Genomic DNA, 18,631 nt, shown 5'->3' with positions numbered 1-18,631 from the left:
TAAATAGGAATGCGTGCAATACAGTTTTAATAAATGTATCTTGCAGTGCAGCAATGTTTTGTAATGCAGCCTTGCAGTATACTTAATTTTATAGCATAACTAAAAACATGTGGCTATATGAATATATTTAATGGCATAATGGTGCCAGAATTACTAAACTAAAAGTAAGATTGGGTTGTTTAAAAACCACAGTAAGACATGATGGATTTAGTCACCCTGGTAGTGGAAGAAAGATCTCCCAGGTCGTTACAGAACCCTTAGTGGGGGAAAATGAAAAATCTACTCTCGCATATGTCTACCTATTCTAGATTAGCACCCGCATTGCTAGTAGGAATTATTTTATTTATAAAATATTTTACCAGGGTGGATACATTGAGATTTATCTCGTTTTCAAGTTTGTCCTGGGTCCACAAAACATTGCATTGTTACAATTAGGGTACAATAAAATACACAAACAATATTAATACACAATAAATACAAAATTTAACATAGAACAGGTAGGAAATATATAATCAACCATGACAGGTGCATTCTGTTTTAAAGTATGTAGAGAGGGATCTCTTAAAGGACTTTAGGCTTGGGGAAGATTTAAAAGTGTGCGGGAGGTCGTTCTATAATTGCAGTGCTCTGTAGGAAAAGGATTGGCTGCTTTCTTTTTGTATTGAGGTAGACTAAGTAATGTGCTGGTACTGGATCGGAGGTTATAGGAGGTGGGAAGAGCCGAGGAGAGCATTCTGCTCCGATAGGGTGGGAGCTTCCCAGAAATGCTCTTAAACACAAAGCTGGAAAGATGAAGGGTGCGTCTGGATTCCAGCGACAGCCAGTTTAGTTCTTTTAACATGTCACAATGGTGGGTCCTGTAATTACATTGTAGCACAAATCGGCAGAAGAGTTATACAATGTATTAAGTTTATTAAGGTAGGTTTGCGGCGCAGGTGCATATACTACATCCCCATAATCAATGATTGGCATCAGCATTTGCTGTACTATCTTTTCCTTTACTGTAGGGCTTAGGCAGGATTTGTTTCTGTACAGGGCACCTAGTTTTGGATAAAGTTTAGTTGCAAGTTTTTCCATGTGGAGGATAAAAAAAATTGTAAACTGCATTTAATTTCTGAGGATTGCTGTGCATGTAGATTGTATATGGGGCACCTTGCATGTGCACATGTATATGTGTGTATCACTGGAGGCTGGTCCATAGGTGGAAGGGAAGTTTTTTTGCAATAAAATATTATATTGGCCTTGTAAGGGCTTTAGATTTTTAAGCATGTTGTGATTACGTCTGCAGTTTGCCCCCTCCCCCCCCTCCCTCATTGATAGAATGTTGGGATTACCTTTGCAGTTTGATCCCCCCAACCCTCCCCCCCTTCCTCATTGATAGAATGTTGGGATTACCTTTGCAGTTTGTTCCCCCCACCCCCCCCCCACCGCTTCCTCATTGATAGAATGTTGGGATTACCTTTGCAGTTTTCTCCCCCCACACACCCCCCCTTCCTCATTGATCGAATGTTGGGATTACCTTTGCAGTTTGCCCCCCCTCCCCTCCATTGATGGATGCTTTGAGGTAGGTTAAATAATCAGGCTTAAAGGTATTTAAAAAAATAAATACATAATGTAAAAAATAAAATGCCATATTCTTTGGGTATAGATATCTCAGACATGTTTAGTCTTCTCACAGAAATGATGACATTGTTAATTGACTTTTTATTGGGTCTTTAGATCCTGGACACAATACAAACCTATTGTCCTGTCTTCTAGGAATGTCATTGGATAAGAGCAGGTGAGATCGGACCTCTTTAACGTGGAGGTTGTTTCCCAAATATGTGTATTTAGAGGTGTATAGGGTTGTTGAGTGCATGGCCTGTCATTGGGTTAGAAGTTGCATACGTGTGGTTAAAGGGTCATAGCCCAACAAGTCAGGGCAATATCCTTTGAGTATATTTGAATGTCCTACGATCTTTAAACTTTACAAGTCACCACGAATGATATACATATTCCGTGACCACCATGCTATTTCTTTTGGGAGATTAGTTTTTCCCTAGTGTTAATCACCGTCTGTCAGGGTTCGTCACTACTGTGACTCCAAAGTTAATTTCAACTTTAAAGCCAAAATAACTGGATTGGAAAATAAATGTCCAACTCTGCTATAGATTCCACGTTCCCGTCTTATTATTACAACAGAAGAATTAGGCTATGAAATCAGATTGGCTGATTTTGACCTAAAATTTTAAATCCACTTTTACGTTGAATTCCTGGCAATTCATATTGTGTTGGATAACTCTAAATGTTTTCTATATAAGGGTTTAATTATTTTTCATATTAAGTTAAAAATTTGCAAGTATGCATTACATTCACAGCTTAAAGAAACAGTACTTTGAATCGTTCCGAACTAACTGGGTTCTAAGTTGTGTATGATGTTCATTTAAAGTAAAAACATCCAGGAGAAATGCTATAATTAGAAACCTGGTGATGTTAATGATCACTTGTAACATTTGAAAGATGCACTTGTCAGCAAAACTGGGTCTTATGCTTGATGCCTTCATTGTCTAGCACTCCAAACCTCAGACTATGATGCAATATTTACTGATAAGTTATATCCTTCTAAAAAGTAAACCTCAAACATTACCCATTTTTATTATCCAAGCTGGTTCACTAAATTCAGAAGTGCTCAGAATTCAAAGTGAATTTTGAAATTTTGATCGAAATAGCCTCGAGAAATTCAATCCTGTTTAAATTTGGCTATTATGGTCTCAAATTGGAAGTTCATTCTGAATTCCCAGCCATTTTTACTTTAGTGATTAATTCTAAAATAAAGTGATTATTGCACATGTTTGTGTGTTTTATGCTGTATTTTAATTCTTATTGGGTTTTTTTTTTTTCTTCTGTAAAGAATTGCTTTTTATACTTGTATATAATGGTAACTAACCAATGACCAAGATGTGTGGGTGTGTGGTTTTTTTTTTTTTTTTAGGGGGGGGGGGGAGCGGGCTGCATCACAATGCTTCTAAAACCTCAATATTTCATATAAAATGAAAAAAATACATAATCCTGTAAATATGCATAGTTTCCTTTTTAAATATCACTTCATCTACATATAGAAATGCTTAATTTCTCCCAACCTAATATGCACCATTATCCCATATCACAATTATAAAATTACACTTTTTTTGTTTTCTACAAATAAGCTAAATAGTTAAATCCATGTTAAATCTGTTTTTTTTATTATTATTATTTTATTGTTTATATAGCGCCATCAGATTCCGTAGCACTGTACAATGGGTGGACTAACAGACATGTAGTTGTAACCAGACAACTGGACGTTTTTATAACTATTATTATTATTATTATTATTATTACATGATAATACATGGTTGTGTTTTGAGTACAACTTTCATGACTTTTTCGAGAATCTATTTGACTCATTTTGTTTTAAAACGCTTGAAAGCACTTTTTTTTTTCTTGCGTACTATTGACTGTAAAAATATTATGCAAAAAATAATGATGAGTGCGGGACCTTTGCTGAACAAAGGCTCTGTATGTTCCTCTGAACAAATCGTGTGTTTTTGAAAATACACTGTGTTTTGAAAATTGACAGCCAAGCCCGTTCTCATTTTGAGAAACAAAGGAACCAGTAAATACTCGGACTGTGTGCGTTTGTGTATAGAATAACACTGCTCGCCATTCAGAGAATTGTGTGTGATGTGTAAATGCCAAATATTGTAATACAATTAATAAAGTACTTGCATTAGGTAATGATAAATACAAGAAAACCATGTGTTCCTGTGTTAGAGTAAACCTCAGTATTCCTAATATATACATTTTGATAAGATTAAGTTTGCCCTTGTCGATTGTTTTTCAAACTAGCCCTTGTTAAGTTCATTGAAGTTTAAAGTGTAAAACTGTCCCTTAGTTACATAGTTACTACGTAGAAAAGAGACATGTGTCCATCAAGTTCAGCCTTCTTCACATTTGTTTTTTGCCGTTGATCCAAAAGAAGGCAAAAAAGAAGGAAGTAAGTATATTGAAAGCATGCAGAGAAGAGGAGAAATTAAACAATGTTATTATTTTTCCTCTTAATTTGCAATGGTTGCCCTGGTTTTGCCTTGTCTGAACTCGATTCAATGGTGTAAATCCCAAAGAAATGACAGTTCCCCTTTAAATCTCTATAATATTTTGACATTCTTTATTTTGGTAGAGCTGAGGATAGCAGGCAGATATACGGTGACATTTCACACGAGCATAAATGGACAATGAACAAGTATAATAATATCGGGGGATGTCAAGTTACGGCACTTTTTCTTTTGGTTATAATGAGAAATAAAAAGCGAAGAGAAACGTGTCAAGTAATGAGTAAATGAAAAAAAAAACGCAAGTGTCAGACACTGACCGTGAGATAAATTGTCAAGACCACCGGGTGGGGAAACAAAAGAAAAGTGATATATAAGATATAAGGCACAGAGTTGAAGCCCAGCTCTTGGCACTGGTAGCAGGAGCATGTCATGCTGCATTTCGAAATGCCATCATAGTAAATCACCCTATGGTTCTCCAGGTGTGTCTCCGGCCCAGATGAGGAACGGGAAACTGGAAAAAGCTGGTTTGGTCATTGGAGTAGCAGGAGGGGTAAAAACCGGATGAGGCCGGTCTGGTAGAGTGGTGAGCTCCAATGGTAGCTTGGTGCAACGGATCTGCTAGTGTAGCGGAGATGAGAGGGGTGATATGAATGCGGCACCAGAACGCCAGATAGAGCACTTTAAATTTTGCCTCAAACTGCTCTTTCCACTCCCGGCCTTTACAGGCTGCTTGTTCAGGTAGATTTATAGGTGACCATCTTGGCTCCACCACACGGTTTTACTATAGTCTGCTTGGTCAGGTAGATTTATATGCGATCATCTTGGCTTCACCACACTGTTCTACTATAGTCTGCTTGGTCAGGTAGATTTATAGGCGATCATCTTGGCTTCACCACACGGTTCTACTATAGTCTGCTTGAGGTCTGTGAAGACACAAGCTGCCTCAGTGGGAACTGAGATATCCCCACAGGTGCAAAGGGGAGGCTAATGGGGCTGTCACAAACTGTGGTAAGCTGCTGTCCCTGGGACAGGAGACCGCAAAGCCAAACGTGGTAGGCACTTAGGATTTAGTTGCAATTCAAGTATGCAGCGTAGCTTGTCGAGGCATCTGTCTGCTGCCAGTTCTAAGTGCCAGTTAGCAAGATTTCGGGCTCTGGAAACTGAATTCAGGTCCATATCAGCAGGAGCTAACATGGGGCACATCCTGCCATCTTGGCTATCAGGCCCCAACCTTCCAAGTCTATATATTTTTAATTCATTTTCTATTGAGTTGAATTTAAATCGGGTATTGGGTAAGAAAGTATTGAGGAAAAACCTTTTATCTTAAGCCCCAGATGATTGAGCAACAACTTATATTAACCCTTTAAATATTATCGCATACTACTCAATCTTATAGGTTTAAATGAACTGTAATATAGTAATATGTAGTAAAAATAATAAAAATAAATAATAGCAGTAGTAATAGGAAAACGACAACCCAAATATTTTAATATTCTTATCTAAGCCGATGTATCCCCTCCTTGTGAGTTTTTCTTTCTCGGCCTCTCCCTCCAAACTTACTGTCCATACTCTTTAACCTTTTGTTTTTGTTCTGGAATATTTTTATGAAATCTGATTCAAAGCTATGTTGCAACTTCTGATCCTTCCAAAACCGTTCAATATTTATCATGAATAATTGCTGAAGCAGTTTGATTCTTCTCATTCAATTAGTATTTTAAATGGGATACCCATTAGAAAAAAAAAAAAAAAACATTTTTGCTGGGCATGTTAAATATTAAGATGCACTTAAGAGAATGGTGTTGCATATCATTCTTACATTTAAAGAAACATTCCAAACACTATAACCACCACAGCATACTGTAGTGGTTATGGTGATCTGGCGCCTACCTAATATAAGTAGTCAAACAGTTCTTGCCTGAGATCATACCTCGTGTGCTCTTGAGACCCAGATGCTCCTGCATAGACCTTCAATTAGCTCTCCTGAGCACACCACAACACACTGTCGTGGTTATGGTGCTTAAAGTGTTCCTTTAATTTATTCAGTTTGCCTTGCTTTTTCCATCATAGGACATGAAGGGATATTTAGATCATATTGCCTCTCCATCCCCATGGGTTATGTGTACGCCACTGACTCCAACAAAGAGCAGTTTTATTAAAACCTTGTTTTTGGATACAGGAACTCTTGCTGGCTCCCCCTACACCTAAACTTAAAAACAAAATAGAAATGTAACCATAAACTTACCTGTGGTCCCATGCCAAGACCAAGACTAAGTCCTCCTTGTGGCCAATCATTCCCTCTCGCTACAGGAGGGGGGGTATATCCAATAGGACTGGCTTAGGTAGAACTTGGACATTATGGTGAGGAACTGTGCTGCCATTACTTGTCTGCCCCCAGCATGCTATGTGTAATAACGGTGGATGTGTTAAGCCCAGAACGCTGCCAGAGGTGGGCTTACACCTCTGGAAGCAGCAGTAAATAACTCTGTATGCATAGTCTTTACAAGGGGGGAGGGGGAAAGAACCAGGGTACTCCTTGCACCACAACCAATACATCAAGCTGTAGTGGATATATTGCTTGGACTATTCCTTTAAATCCTCTAAAATCAACAAATTGTTTACATAATGTCAATGTGCCCTGTGCAATGACATACCAGTTATTCCAGTATAATTAGCATTTTCACTAGTAGATATTAATTTTAAATCCAGCGCTGACAGAATGTGAGATGTCACAGTAGATCCTGTCGGTTGAAGACTCAAACATCTGAAGTATGTTGTTCTGCTACCTGAAAAATTACTATTTTAGTTCGCTCACTCAAAAGAGATGCTACAAAATACCACACGTGAAGTTGCTTTCATTTCCTCAAAGTCACTTCCTGCATTGCTACGGCAGGTGCGTTTCACAAGATCTGTTTTTTATATTTTTATAACAGACATGCAATCCCTAGTCTATTTTCTTGTTTTCTTCAAGTCAATATGGTATTTATAGCGAAAATGTAGGCTGAAGTATAAATATGCATTATGTTACTGGTGGAACAAAATACTTCAAAGTTTCTATAGAAAACCAAGAATTCTGGTGAATTACAGATTTTTCCTCCATTCAAGCTAGTTTGAGGTGTAGTATTCTGGTATTTTCATAAATGGTTGGGTATATGTTCAATTTTTAGATTTTTTTTTTTTTTTATGTAGCAATATTTTACCACCCAGAATCTAAATGCCATCTCAAATACTAAAAATTAACTCTAGAAAATTAAGAGTGCTTCAGATTCACAGTGTGTACAGTGGTATATGGAAATTAGACAAACCCCAGTAGTAATACTACCTTGGGTTTGTAGGGACTGCGCTATTAGGGATGTGCATGGGCAACAATTTGGTTCGGCAATTCGGGACTTTGACAGTTCTGAAATTCGGCACTTCCGAAATACGGCACTTCGGCAATTCCATAACTCTAACCCTACCCCTAACCCTACCGTAACCCTACCCCTGGTTAGGGTTAGATTCCTGTCATCATTCCCTTAATTTTCCCTCCCTCTCCTGTTTTGCCACTTTTCAGAAATCCAAAGCACTTTGGAAATTCGGCAATTCAGTTCGGTTCGGCACTTATGAAATTCGTGACTTCGGCAATTCCGCACTTTGGAAATTCGGCAATCGAATGTCCGAATTGCAGAAATTCGGCCGAATCTAAATTCGGACCAAAACGAATTTCACATGTGTACGCGCTTTGTATGTAATGTAGTAATAGGATGTGCTGGCTTTACTCCGTATATGTAAACCAACCTATTCTTTACATGTCATTTCAGCAGAAGGAATATACACAGTGTAGGCAATAACACAACATATACAGAGCAGAAGATAACTTCTAATAAAAATATAAAAATATCTATATGTCTCAGATCCTAATGCTGCTCTTAATATGAGATCTCCTTGGTACTCCTTTTAATAGTTTAATTGATAAGGCCCAAAATAAAAAAAAGCACAAAGAGGAATGAGACGGCTAGATAGTATGACCTTTTATTAAAATGAATCCATTAAAACCATAAAACCTATATCTATCAAGCCTGCAAGTTAATACATTCATAAGCTGAGAAGTATGTGGCGAGCAATCAAGCCAGACTTCAACAAACTTACAGATCTAATGCTGTCTGATAGTTCTTTTTTTTATGTTAGTTGCGTCCTTGTGCATAAAAGTTCCTATATTTTCTATTCAATCCTGTGTATATGGAAATAGTGGTGTTTTTACACCTACATAGAACATGCATTCTGAGTTTTTTTGGTATCCAGTGTTTTTGTGTTGTAATTAAAAGATGATGATAGAAAAGAGGGATATGGATCTAAAATAAGGACTGCCCCTCGTAAGTTGGGACACTTGGATGGTATGCATTAGAATACATTTGAAGAACACTCAAAGCACCATAACTATTAAAGCACACGGTTGTGGTTAAGGTGCCAGGAGTGCCCATACCAGTACAACTCCTCCATTGATAGCAGGAAGCTGTTGGCACAGAGTTAGTCCAACAATGCAGGGCTTAGCTCATTGGCTAAGCGCAATCAGGTGACACTCTCCGCCAATGATCTGGCTTTGCATGGCAATGCTTAGTTCATCAGAGCTAACTGAAGCTCCGTGGAGGAGCTTCTGGCTCTCATTGAAGGAGATGCCCTGTGCCCGACAGACCCCAGGTAAGCTGTCAAACCACTAGTTTTACTATTTACATGGGGGGTGCCAGGAGCAAGCTGTAGTGGTTGTGGTACTTGGAGTGGTCCTTTAAGATAAAATTATATAAGTATATATATTGCAAAAGTAAACTATACCTTATTTTGTTCCACAAATTACATATAAATGTATGCAAGCTAATTTCTCACGTACATAATGCCCAATTATATGTATTTTATATTCTTCTGCAGACAACTTCAAAGGATCGTTAATGACATCAAGAAAAACGATGGTGGAATAATAGATAAACTCAGAAGGTAAGGGCAGAATTTTTGTGCTGTATACGCTTTTCCATTCGTGCCAAATTTGCCGTAATGTTAATCAGGATTGGTCACTCTCAATGTTTGAAGAAAAGCAATGCTATAAATGCAGTGGCCAGTAAATTGCTTACTTTCCACTAATCAATGGGCCTGTAGCTAGTCTGCATTCCAGAATATCAGAAAAAGCACATGATGAGGAGATCTTTAAACGACACCGCAATAGACTATAAGCTCATTAGAGCAGGATCCTCACCAACCTATTGTTCCTGTAACATTTTGTAATTGTCTCCGGAACAATAAGTTGGTGAGGATCCCAATATAAATGTAAATGTAAAGCACTGCGGAATAAGTTGTCGATATATAAATGCCAAAAGTAATAATAGTTATGTTCTACTTCTATATTTATCTACATAATGCACTGAAATAAGTGGTTAGCAAAATGCATTATATTAAATATAATGATCGTTCATTTCTTGCACTATAGCTGTTTTGAGACGGCATTTCTAATTCACCAAAAACACTAAAGTCCAGCACATAAAAAAACAAAAACTTCCATAGTGCAATAAAAATGATTCAATAAAGAAATAAATTACCCTCAACAGATATGCTGAAAGTTTCTAACTCACGACGGCATTGATGGTCCCACAATGTTATGTTCGGGGACTACAACTCACATTATTACCGGTCAGTCCACGGAGGGAAATTGTTCAATACCTCTGATCTAACCTTTCACGCAGAAAAAAAAAGTACATATGTAATGTTGCTGAAACATTAAAACATTTTTCAAGCTAATGTCCTCGCACATGGTGTTGCGTAACTCAATTTTCAAAACATTTTGACTGGTATAACGGTCATGGAAATAATGTAATATAGAGCAAAGATGATGGGGATAAAGAGTTATATTGCAGTGACACCCTAATATTTGCTTTCAAAGCAAAAAAAATCCTATTGTTAAAGAAATTCCTTGTAAATTTTTTTTTAAGTTAAGCTGTGTTTCTTGGAGCTCGGTGGCATTGCCTCTTTTCTTCTTTTTTTACCTCGGCTCCAATCTGCTCCAATCTTGTGCCACAGTGAGGATCATAGATGTCCTATGATTCCTTCTTACAGCTCCTTTTAAGATCCATATCCGTCTTTGTTCTTTATTGCTATTAACAAGAAAAAATATGAAGAACATGTCAGTTAGCACGAGAAAACAACTACGAGAAAAAATTCTAAATTTCTAAAACAGAACCGCAGAAAAGAATGTTAAACTACACAAGGTGATTTAATGGAAGAATAATACCTCTTATAATTCCAGAACATTAATGATCAACAATATTCATTGCTCGTTCCTCACCTACAAAAAGGTATATTGCTGGTGAGCATTGCATAAAGATAACATCTTTAGCAAATGCTCATAAAGACTGTTGGAATGTTACTGAAATTACAACCCAGTCAAAAGATTTAAGATAAAGTAGGGACTGCTTTGACTTGTGTATCTTCCATAGGGTTGACAAAAGGCAGAGCTATGTTTTGTCAAGCCCTCATCACTAGTGATGGCTGGAGGAGAAAATGCCCATTGTTGTACTCTGGCTTAAATGCCAAGAGTTGAATAGGACCTCATGGGAGAAGATGGTGGTGCTCACGAGAGATAGTTTCAGGAAAGTAAAAGCTACCTTCCCCTGGGCCACTGCGATGTAAGCGGAGTGGTCCCCATCTAAAATCTTTAAAAAATATGAAAAGAAAACCGCAGGTGAAAAAGCTGATTTATTTATGCATGTTTACATAAATACATCAGTGATTTTCAATTTGTATACTATGTAAGTTTATCATGACTGGGAGTATTTTGGACCAGAGAAAGCAAGCTCTGTCCCAATTTTTGGATGGAAATTAAACCAGAGACAAGGTGGTTGGAAAGGAGATGAATGGAAATTTAAACTCAAACTGTGCCACGAACACACTGATCTCAGGCTATAATTGGAATTAATTTGTTTGTTTATTAAGGGTCTGTATTTAAATCGGGATACCCATCTGAAATTGGGGCGTTTTGGTTAAAAGTATGCATTTAGTGACACTTCATGGAATTTAGCAAAGTACTGTCTATATATTAAACTGGGTAGTTTAAACAGAGGGAACAAAGCTGAAACTGTAAAAATAAAAAAATGTGTAAATGTTGGGAACTAATATTTAATTTTCCATAATTATTTGTGAATATATGGCATAACTTTCCAGCCCAGGTGGCAGAGATTAATACATAGAAAGATGTGACAGAATCTTGAGATAAAGACACTGATGCCCGAAAGAACTAAATCGAGAATATAGTCTGCTTTTTGAAAGACCTTTAGCAAATTTGATGGGTCATTTGGCATGGGTCGTTTTTATGTGATCGCTTGAGAAATGGCATTGTTTTGTATATCTGAACCTTATCTACAGAGATTCCATATATGAAGGTTTGGTTTTGAAAAACTTGTTTTCATATCGAATTCTTATTATATGTTATTCTTATATAAGCCATATACTAATGTTTTCTTAGGGGGAGCGGGGCACAACCATGGAACTATAATTGGCAAAGAATCCTGGTAAAAGTTGTCAAATAAACTGCTTTTGGTTTGGGGTTAGAGGCCTCGTCTCTAGAACCAGGTTAGGATGTTTTAAAGGACCACTCTAGGCACCCAGACCACTTCAGCTTAATGAAGTGGTCTGGGTGCCAGGTCCAGCTAGGGTTATCCCATTTTTTTTATAAACATAGCAGTTTCAGAGAAACTGCTATGTTTATTAATGGGTTAAGCCTTCCCCCAAATCTTCTAGTGGCTGTCTCATTGACAGCCGCTAGAGGCGCTTGCGTGATTCTCACTGTGAAAATCATAGTGAGAGCACGCAAGCGTCCATAGGAAAGCATTGATAATGCTTTCCTATGCGACCGGCTGAATGCGCGCGCAGCTCTTGACGCGCGTGCGCATTCAGCCGACGGGGCAGAACGGAGGAGGATCGGAGGCAGAGATCTCCCCGCCCAGCGCTGGAAAAAGGTAAGTTTTACCCCTTTTCCCCTTTCCAGAGCCGGGTGGGAGGGGGACCCTGAGGGTGGGGGCACCCTAAGGGCACTATAGTGCCAGGAAAACGAGTATGTTTTCCTGGCACTAGAGTGGTCCTTTAAACAAGATATCCTATATTTATACACCCCTGGCTATAACCAGGTTAGGATGTTTTAAACAAAATATCCTATATTTATACACCCCTGGCTATAACCAGGTTAGGATAAACCAGGTTAGGATGTTTTAAACAAGATATCCTATATTTATATACTCCTGGCTATAAATCTTTTTACAAAACTGAAAATCACTGCTGTGTAAAATTGTTTGATTTTGTCATTCCTTTTGCTCCAGTTTTCTCTAACGTTGATCAATCTTACTGAATGTGTCCACGTCGGTACTTTCTTCCATTAATTGTTTAGGTTTCCCAATGATCATGTGGCAATGTTTCGCAAAACTGGGAAAGACACTTGGGATCGGTATGAATAATTAAATTGTCTGAATTTTGCATGTATCGGCATATTCACAAAAACCCTGCTCATTCCCTGTTGGTCTGCTTTCATTGTTTGTTCATAACATGTTTCTAAAATACCATCCACGCGGATACATATCAGTGTTTTGCTTTGTATACATGAAATCGAGAAATGTTGCGTATTTACATGGCAAAATGTATCCATTTTGGGTTGACTAGGAAATGAAGCAAGATTTACTTTGTTTTATTTGCCAGAAATGTTGTGACCATCCTTCTAGTAATTGGCCTTAAATCATCATGGACTACCAAGTCTTTTCATAGGGGCACAACATGATTTATTGGACTCCTGAAAGTTCTAATTTTAATCTCCTTGTGGATGTGGCTAGGTGGAAAGGAACAATCAGGTGTACAATCACTGGTGGCCTAGTGGAAGGTATAATGCATTTTATGATCTCTGGTGGCACAGATCTATCATGCCTACATTGTGTCCTGTCCATAATACCGTGAATATTGAGTGAGCAGGTACGAGAAATAATTGGGCTAGGCCAACAAAGGTCACAAAGGAAAAGTTGGGTTGATGGAGGTACAGAGTTCCCAGGTCTGTTTGGGCGGAGAGATTGCAATAGAAGCTACTATAAGTAGGAGTACAAACTGAACTTTTTTGAAGATATTTGTCTCTCCCTGACCATCTCAACAATTTCATTGCCCAGCTTGTCTGCCATGTTACAAGAGTTTGGGGCCCACTCTGGAGTTTAAATCAACCATTCTAACTGTGGGACACCTAATCTAACCTTGCCACAGGCTTAAATGCAATGCACGCAAGCTCTTCCTTTCAGTGGCAGGCAAAAACTCTTACTTCGTTAGGCATTTGCATTACAACGTGATAGTATATGATGGTTGCTAACTATGAACCCATGATTGCAAATCTTGAACACCTCCTGACTCCTCTTGTGATCTCTTTTTTTGTGGTGAAAATTAAGCTACTTTCCAAAATATTGTATCTGTTTTGTTCCATCGCCTTACTACCTACATCACAAGAGTTTGCGGGGCTCCAAGCAGAAATTTAGTCTTTCTGGGAAAGTAGAAGTGGTAGATTCCAGAAATATCTTCTACATAAACTTAGGGATTGGGGGTTACTATCCATTCCACATCTAGTGTGGCTATTATAAAGTGTCTCAATTTGCAATGATGGCACAAATTTACTTGACCAGGTAGGGCATATTGGGTGGCCTTGGAAGATGGAATGAATAGGACTGGTTCCCTGTCTCTTGTTATGTGGCATCCTAGTGCTAATCTCCCAGTGTCTCATTCTATTCCATCCCTTCAGCATTCTCTGCAACTGTGGAAGAGATATAGGATCATGGGTGTCCTCTACTCAGACAGTTGTAAACCCAGGTGTTTAAGCTATAAGTCTTCATTCCCAATGGGTTGTCACCCTTTGACTTTTGCATGGTGGATTTGGAAGGGGATCATGGAGATTCAGCACCTCTTGGCCAGAGGGTGTTGCATGCACACCTGTTGGAACAGCATGGTACCCAGATTCAAACTCTTCTGGGCTATCCAGATTCTTTATATTGCAGTTCCTTTTTAAGGTTCTACCATGAGGGCAAGCTAACCTCATGGTAGAACCATGAATATACGTGCAAACTTCAGCACTCTCTTATATTCTAATTTTTTGTCTAATATCCAGACCAGCCATGCAAATGGGAATCTGCATTACGGGAGAAGTTTGACTGGGTAGACTAGACTGACATTTATGATCACACGATCCATATCACCTCCTCCACCTTGGTACAAGGTGTATACATTTGTATATTCACCCCTCAAGATTGTCTGCAATTACTGCTTTTGGAGTTGCTGGAAGGATGACACCTATTTGCATTCCTGGTGAATTTGCCATCAAGTCAAACTCTTATGGGACAATCTTTTTGGGAGGTTCTTGTGGTGTCTTGGTGGCAATTCTTAACAGGGATTATATACAGGTCTCTTTGCATGTTCTGCACAAAGACTTATATTCAGAGTGTGCACAGCCTCGAAAATGTGCATTGCTCCATCCTGGAAGGTGGCCCCTCCAACTGAAGATACCACAGATAAATACTAAGAACTAAGCTATAATATCCAATTGAAATGGAAATGTTGACCACTGTTCTACATGAAACTACTGAGAACATTGAAAATCTGGTAATCTTGGATGGAGACGTATTGACCCCAGGGTTTGAATTTGGATCTCCTCCTCCTTTTTGCTTACTCTGCTAGGGCAGAGTTCTCGGTTATTTTCTTCTATTACTTTCTCTCCTTCCCATGACCAAATAATGCCACGTATTTTGACCGTAAACGTGGCACATTTCCCTCTTCTTTTTGTCACTTGTTATTATGTGTATATATATATACTCAAAATTTCACATGAACTTTGCAGAGTTTAAGAAGATTCATCAGAATCATGTGACTCTGACTCCGGATACATTGTGAGTTGGCCTCACTGCTATTGTGAATGAATGCTTTTAGAAACCTAATTAACAAGACACTCCTATATTATTACAGTGACTGTGTGCATTTTCCGAGAGGCCTAGTTGGGGTAACTTTTTAAAAAGCATAAATTCTAATTGTTAATCTACACAACAAGTGAATATGATGAAGCCACGCTCCCAAATTGAGGTTTAGAGACCCGATTGCTCATATCACAACTGGTACCACTACTGCCTTCAATTTCTACATCCTCTCTAGCTTCTTTTTTAGTCATTGGTATTTGTCCATTGCCAAATCCATCATCACTGCGGTCTTCAGTTCAATGTCGAGTTAGTTGGTCAATACTTGTCTGTCTAGATCTGGAAGTCCCACGGGAATTTGGCATTGCCATTCTTATTTAATGCTTCTTGTACCTCACATCTGGACTTGGACACGTCCAACCCATATTAAGAGGTAACCTTTTGGAAACCACGTCCTACGCCCATTTTAAGTTCTACACCATAACCAGTACAGAGCTCCAGAGCAGTTGCTTCCAGCTCTCACTAAGCTATAATGAAGGCAGGGAGCGGCTCCTTGCAATCCCCAGGTATTCTTAAATGGTTTGACTACATAAAATGGCCCTCCTGGCACTCTAACCACTAAAGCACTATGTAATCCTTTTGGTGCTTGGAGTATTCCTGTAAACTGTGTACACATCATCTTGTGTGCACCTTGTATGGCAGCCATATTAAGCAAATTAATTAATCAACGCTCCCTCTTAAATACTCCTTCTCTTTCATGCAGTCTGATATTCCTAAACTTACAACAAAGAGTGAGGACAAGGGATGTGAATCAGGCATGGAAGCCATTAGAGTTTTAGATTGTTGTCTTTTTGAACCAAATATATGGGCAGTTAGAAGTTGTTTGTAAGTGATTTTATGATGGCAATTCAGAATGCTGAAAGCAATATAATATAATTATTTTAAACTCCATAGCTCCAGTAGCTTCATAATTTATCAAGAATGTCAATTTGCATACCATTCTTTAGTCTATTTTTGGCAGTTTTCTATGCAGGGGATGTTTGTCATGTTAATGTTTGGTGCAATAAAAAGGGAAATCAAGATAGAAATAGCAAAATAAGATATTTTGTTTCCTAAAATAGCTGCTAGGACAAGTTTAATTATGCAATAAAAGCTGAGGGCTTGCTTCCAAAGTGGTTGCTAAATATCAGCTGTAAGATGGCAACAAATACAAACTTTATCCCATCTGTACAATACTAACTATAACAACTTCCTCAATTGATACTGACCGCCAGTTAGCATATACCATTTTGAAAATTGGGGGGGAGGGAGGGGGAAGGACACTGTAAAAACAAACCTAGCAAGGTCATGAGGCACTTCTAATTCCACCAGAAGTTCCATGCCACCAACATGTTGCAGATCCCCGGCCTTAAAGCTTTTTTAGAATAAAAATATAGATGTCTAGGAATCCATTAGTTTTAATACCATAGATCTGCTCTATATGGGTAGGCTGGTATAACAGAGTGCTTTATCACTAAAAGTGGTAAATTAGTGAGGGAATTGCAATATCTAGGCCAAGATGAATTTGCAAAATATTGACCAAAATAGCTAAATCAAGAACATCCTTCGGGGGGGTGGGGTTTGCACCTGCAGATCCGTCATAGCTCCATCTGGTTTTGCTCTTGGTCATAATGAAGCTCTGAGACCTCAAGGGAGCATCCGTACGAACCTGCACTTGAGGTGCAAACTCCACACTCCCTTACTGCAGTGAAGAGGCACTGGGCCAGCATGGACATCTTTTCATCTCCTTGCCTTTCCTCACAAGCAGGACACCCACCATGAGACTGTCAGGCCGAACTCTGGGCCGAGCTGCACTGAGACCGCTGTGAAAAGATCACACCATTTGTGTGATTCGGAGTTAGTGAGGCATGGCTAGGACTGCATAAACAAAGTGATTAACTTCTAAATGGCAGAGAATTGAGCAGTGAGACTGCAGGGCCATGTTCTATACACCAAAACTGCTTCTTTAAGCTAAAGTTATTTTGGTGCTAAGAGAATCCCTAGATAAATAGACAGAAGAGATTCAGAACTCCAGAGGACAATAGGTCCCTGTTAACTGGTGGTTAATTCAATCACATGCGAGCCCATGCCTGCAGCTAGTCATCCAAAAAATGTTATAGTAAAAGAGGCAAGTTGCCTACATGTACGTGGATTACAGAGTATGTTCAGTAATTTTACAACATCCAACATTTGTGCAACTTGTATATTTCCAAAACTTAGACCCTGATTACATAATTGCCAATAAAATTTTAACTTTATCAACACGGGGGCCAATCAAGGATGGAACGTAAACTAAATATTAACCCACATTGTGTCGTTTACATTGCCTTCATTTGCATGTCTTGTTAACATACCTGTTATTGTACATTAAATGATTAAATGAGATGTTTTACTGCATTTATAAATTTGAATGACTTGCATGATTTATTTTGGGATGCCTTTTTTTTCTCTTCTTCTTCTTCTAAACAGATGCTTACATGCATGTTCCAAATGTCTTGTTCTTTGGATAAACTGTAGTTAATTCTGTGTTCAGTACCTCACCGGTGCCTTTACCCTTATTTCATTTGCTTTTTAGTAACCACTCAACATGGACTGCTGCTTACTATGATAATAGTATTAATATACCAGTTCAAAGCAGTGTACAGTTAAAGCGCATATTCAGATACAAAATGTTTTGTTTTTTCTTATTTAAAATATTTGCAATCACACAGCAGTAGAATGTTTAGTTGTGAAATGGCAGCATAGTAAGAGTCAAAGAGGTTAATAAACAAGTAAATTTAAAGATGGTCTCTAAAAGAAAGAGTCCCAAAACTGGTCGTATGGTAAGTACAGAAATAGGGGTAATCCAAAGATTATATAATCAAGCTAGGTAAACTACTCATCTTTCCTACAGAAGGAAGCAACAGATAGGGGAGACCAGGCCCGGACTGGCCATCGGGCACACCGGGCAAATGCCCGGTGGGCCGCGTTGGCCGTGGGGCCGAGGCCGGCAGGGGAGATCACAGGATCTCCCCTGCCGGTCTATGCAGGGCCGGCACTATCCGAGCGCCGGCCCCGCTGTTTTCAATGAAGGGCCGGTGGGGAGATCAAAGCTCTCCCTTACCGGCCCACTTGGACAGACCTGCGGCACATGCGGCTGGGGAGAGTGGGAGGGAGAGAGAGGACCCGGCGGAGCTCTATCTTGCAGCTCCGCCGGGTTCCTCTCGAGAGATCTGGTGCGTTGCCATGGCAACAACCGGATCTTGCGAGAGTGAACTCTAGCCCGTAGGCCGCAGGCTAGAGTTCACTCACCCACTGGACCACCAGGGATTCTGTGATTCTGCCGGTCCCCCTCTCTCCCAGGTACCAGTTTGCCGGTCCCCCCTTCCAGGCTAAAGGTAAGAAGGGGGGGGGGGACATAATGCCTACTTTTTTTTCACACAGCACACACAGCCCTTTAACACACAGCACTCTCACACACAGCACACACAGCCCTTTAACACACAGCACTCTCACACCCATCACACACAGCCCTTTAACACACAGCACTCTCACACTCATCACACACAGCCCTTTAACACACAGCACTCGCACACACATCCCTTTAAC

The 18,631-nt window shown here is 39.2% G+C and overlaps 1 protein-coding gene across 3 annotated transcripts in view; it reads left to right on the top strand.

Moving 5' to 3' along the window:
* BLNK (B cell linker) overlaps positions 1-18,631 on the top strand; it is a 171,980-nt gene that overhangs the window by 105,043 nt on the left and 48,306 nt on the right. For all 3 annotated transcript variants that reach the window (XM_063435232.1, XM_063435234.1, XM_063435233.1), the window contains one exon: positions 8,970-9,035. In XM_063435232.1, the coding sequence (XP_063291302.1) occupies positions 8,970-9,035 (66 nt within the window). The remainder of the gene's footprint in view (positions 1-8,969; positions 9,036-18,631) is intronic.

This window comes from Pelobates fuscus, chromosome 10 (assembly GCF_036172605.1).
Source record: "Pelobates fuscus isolate aPelFus1 chromosome 10, aPelFus1.pri, whole genome shotgun sequence".
Taxonomy (NCBI): domain Eukaryota; kingdom Metazoa; phylum Chordata; class Amphibia; order Anura; family Pelobatidae; genus Pelobates; species Pelobates fuscus.
This window is presented reverse-complemented; position numbering and strand designations above follow the sequence as displayed.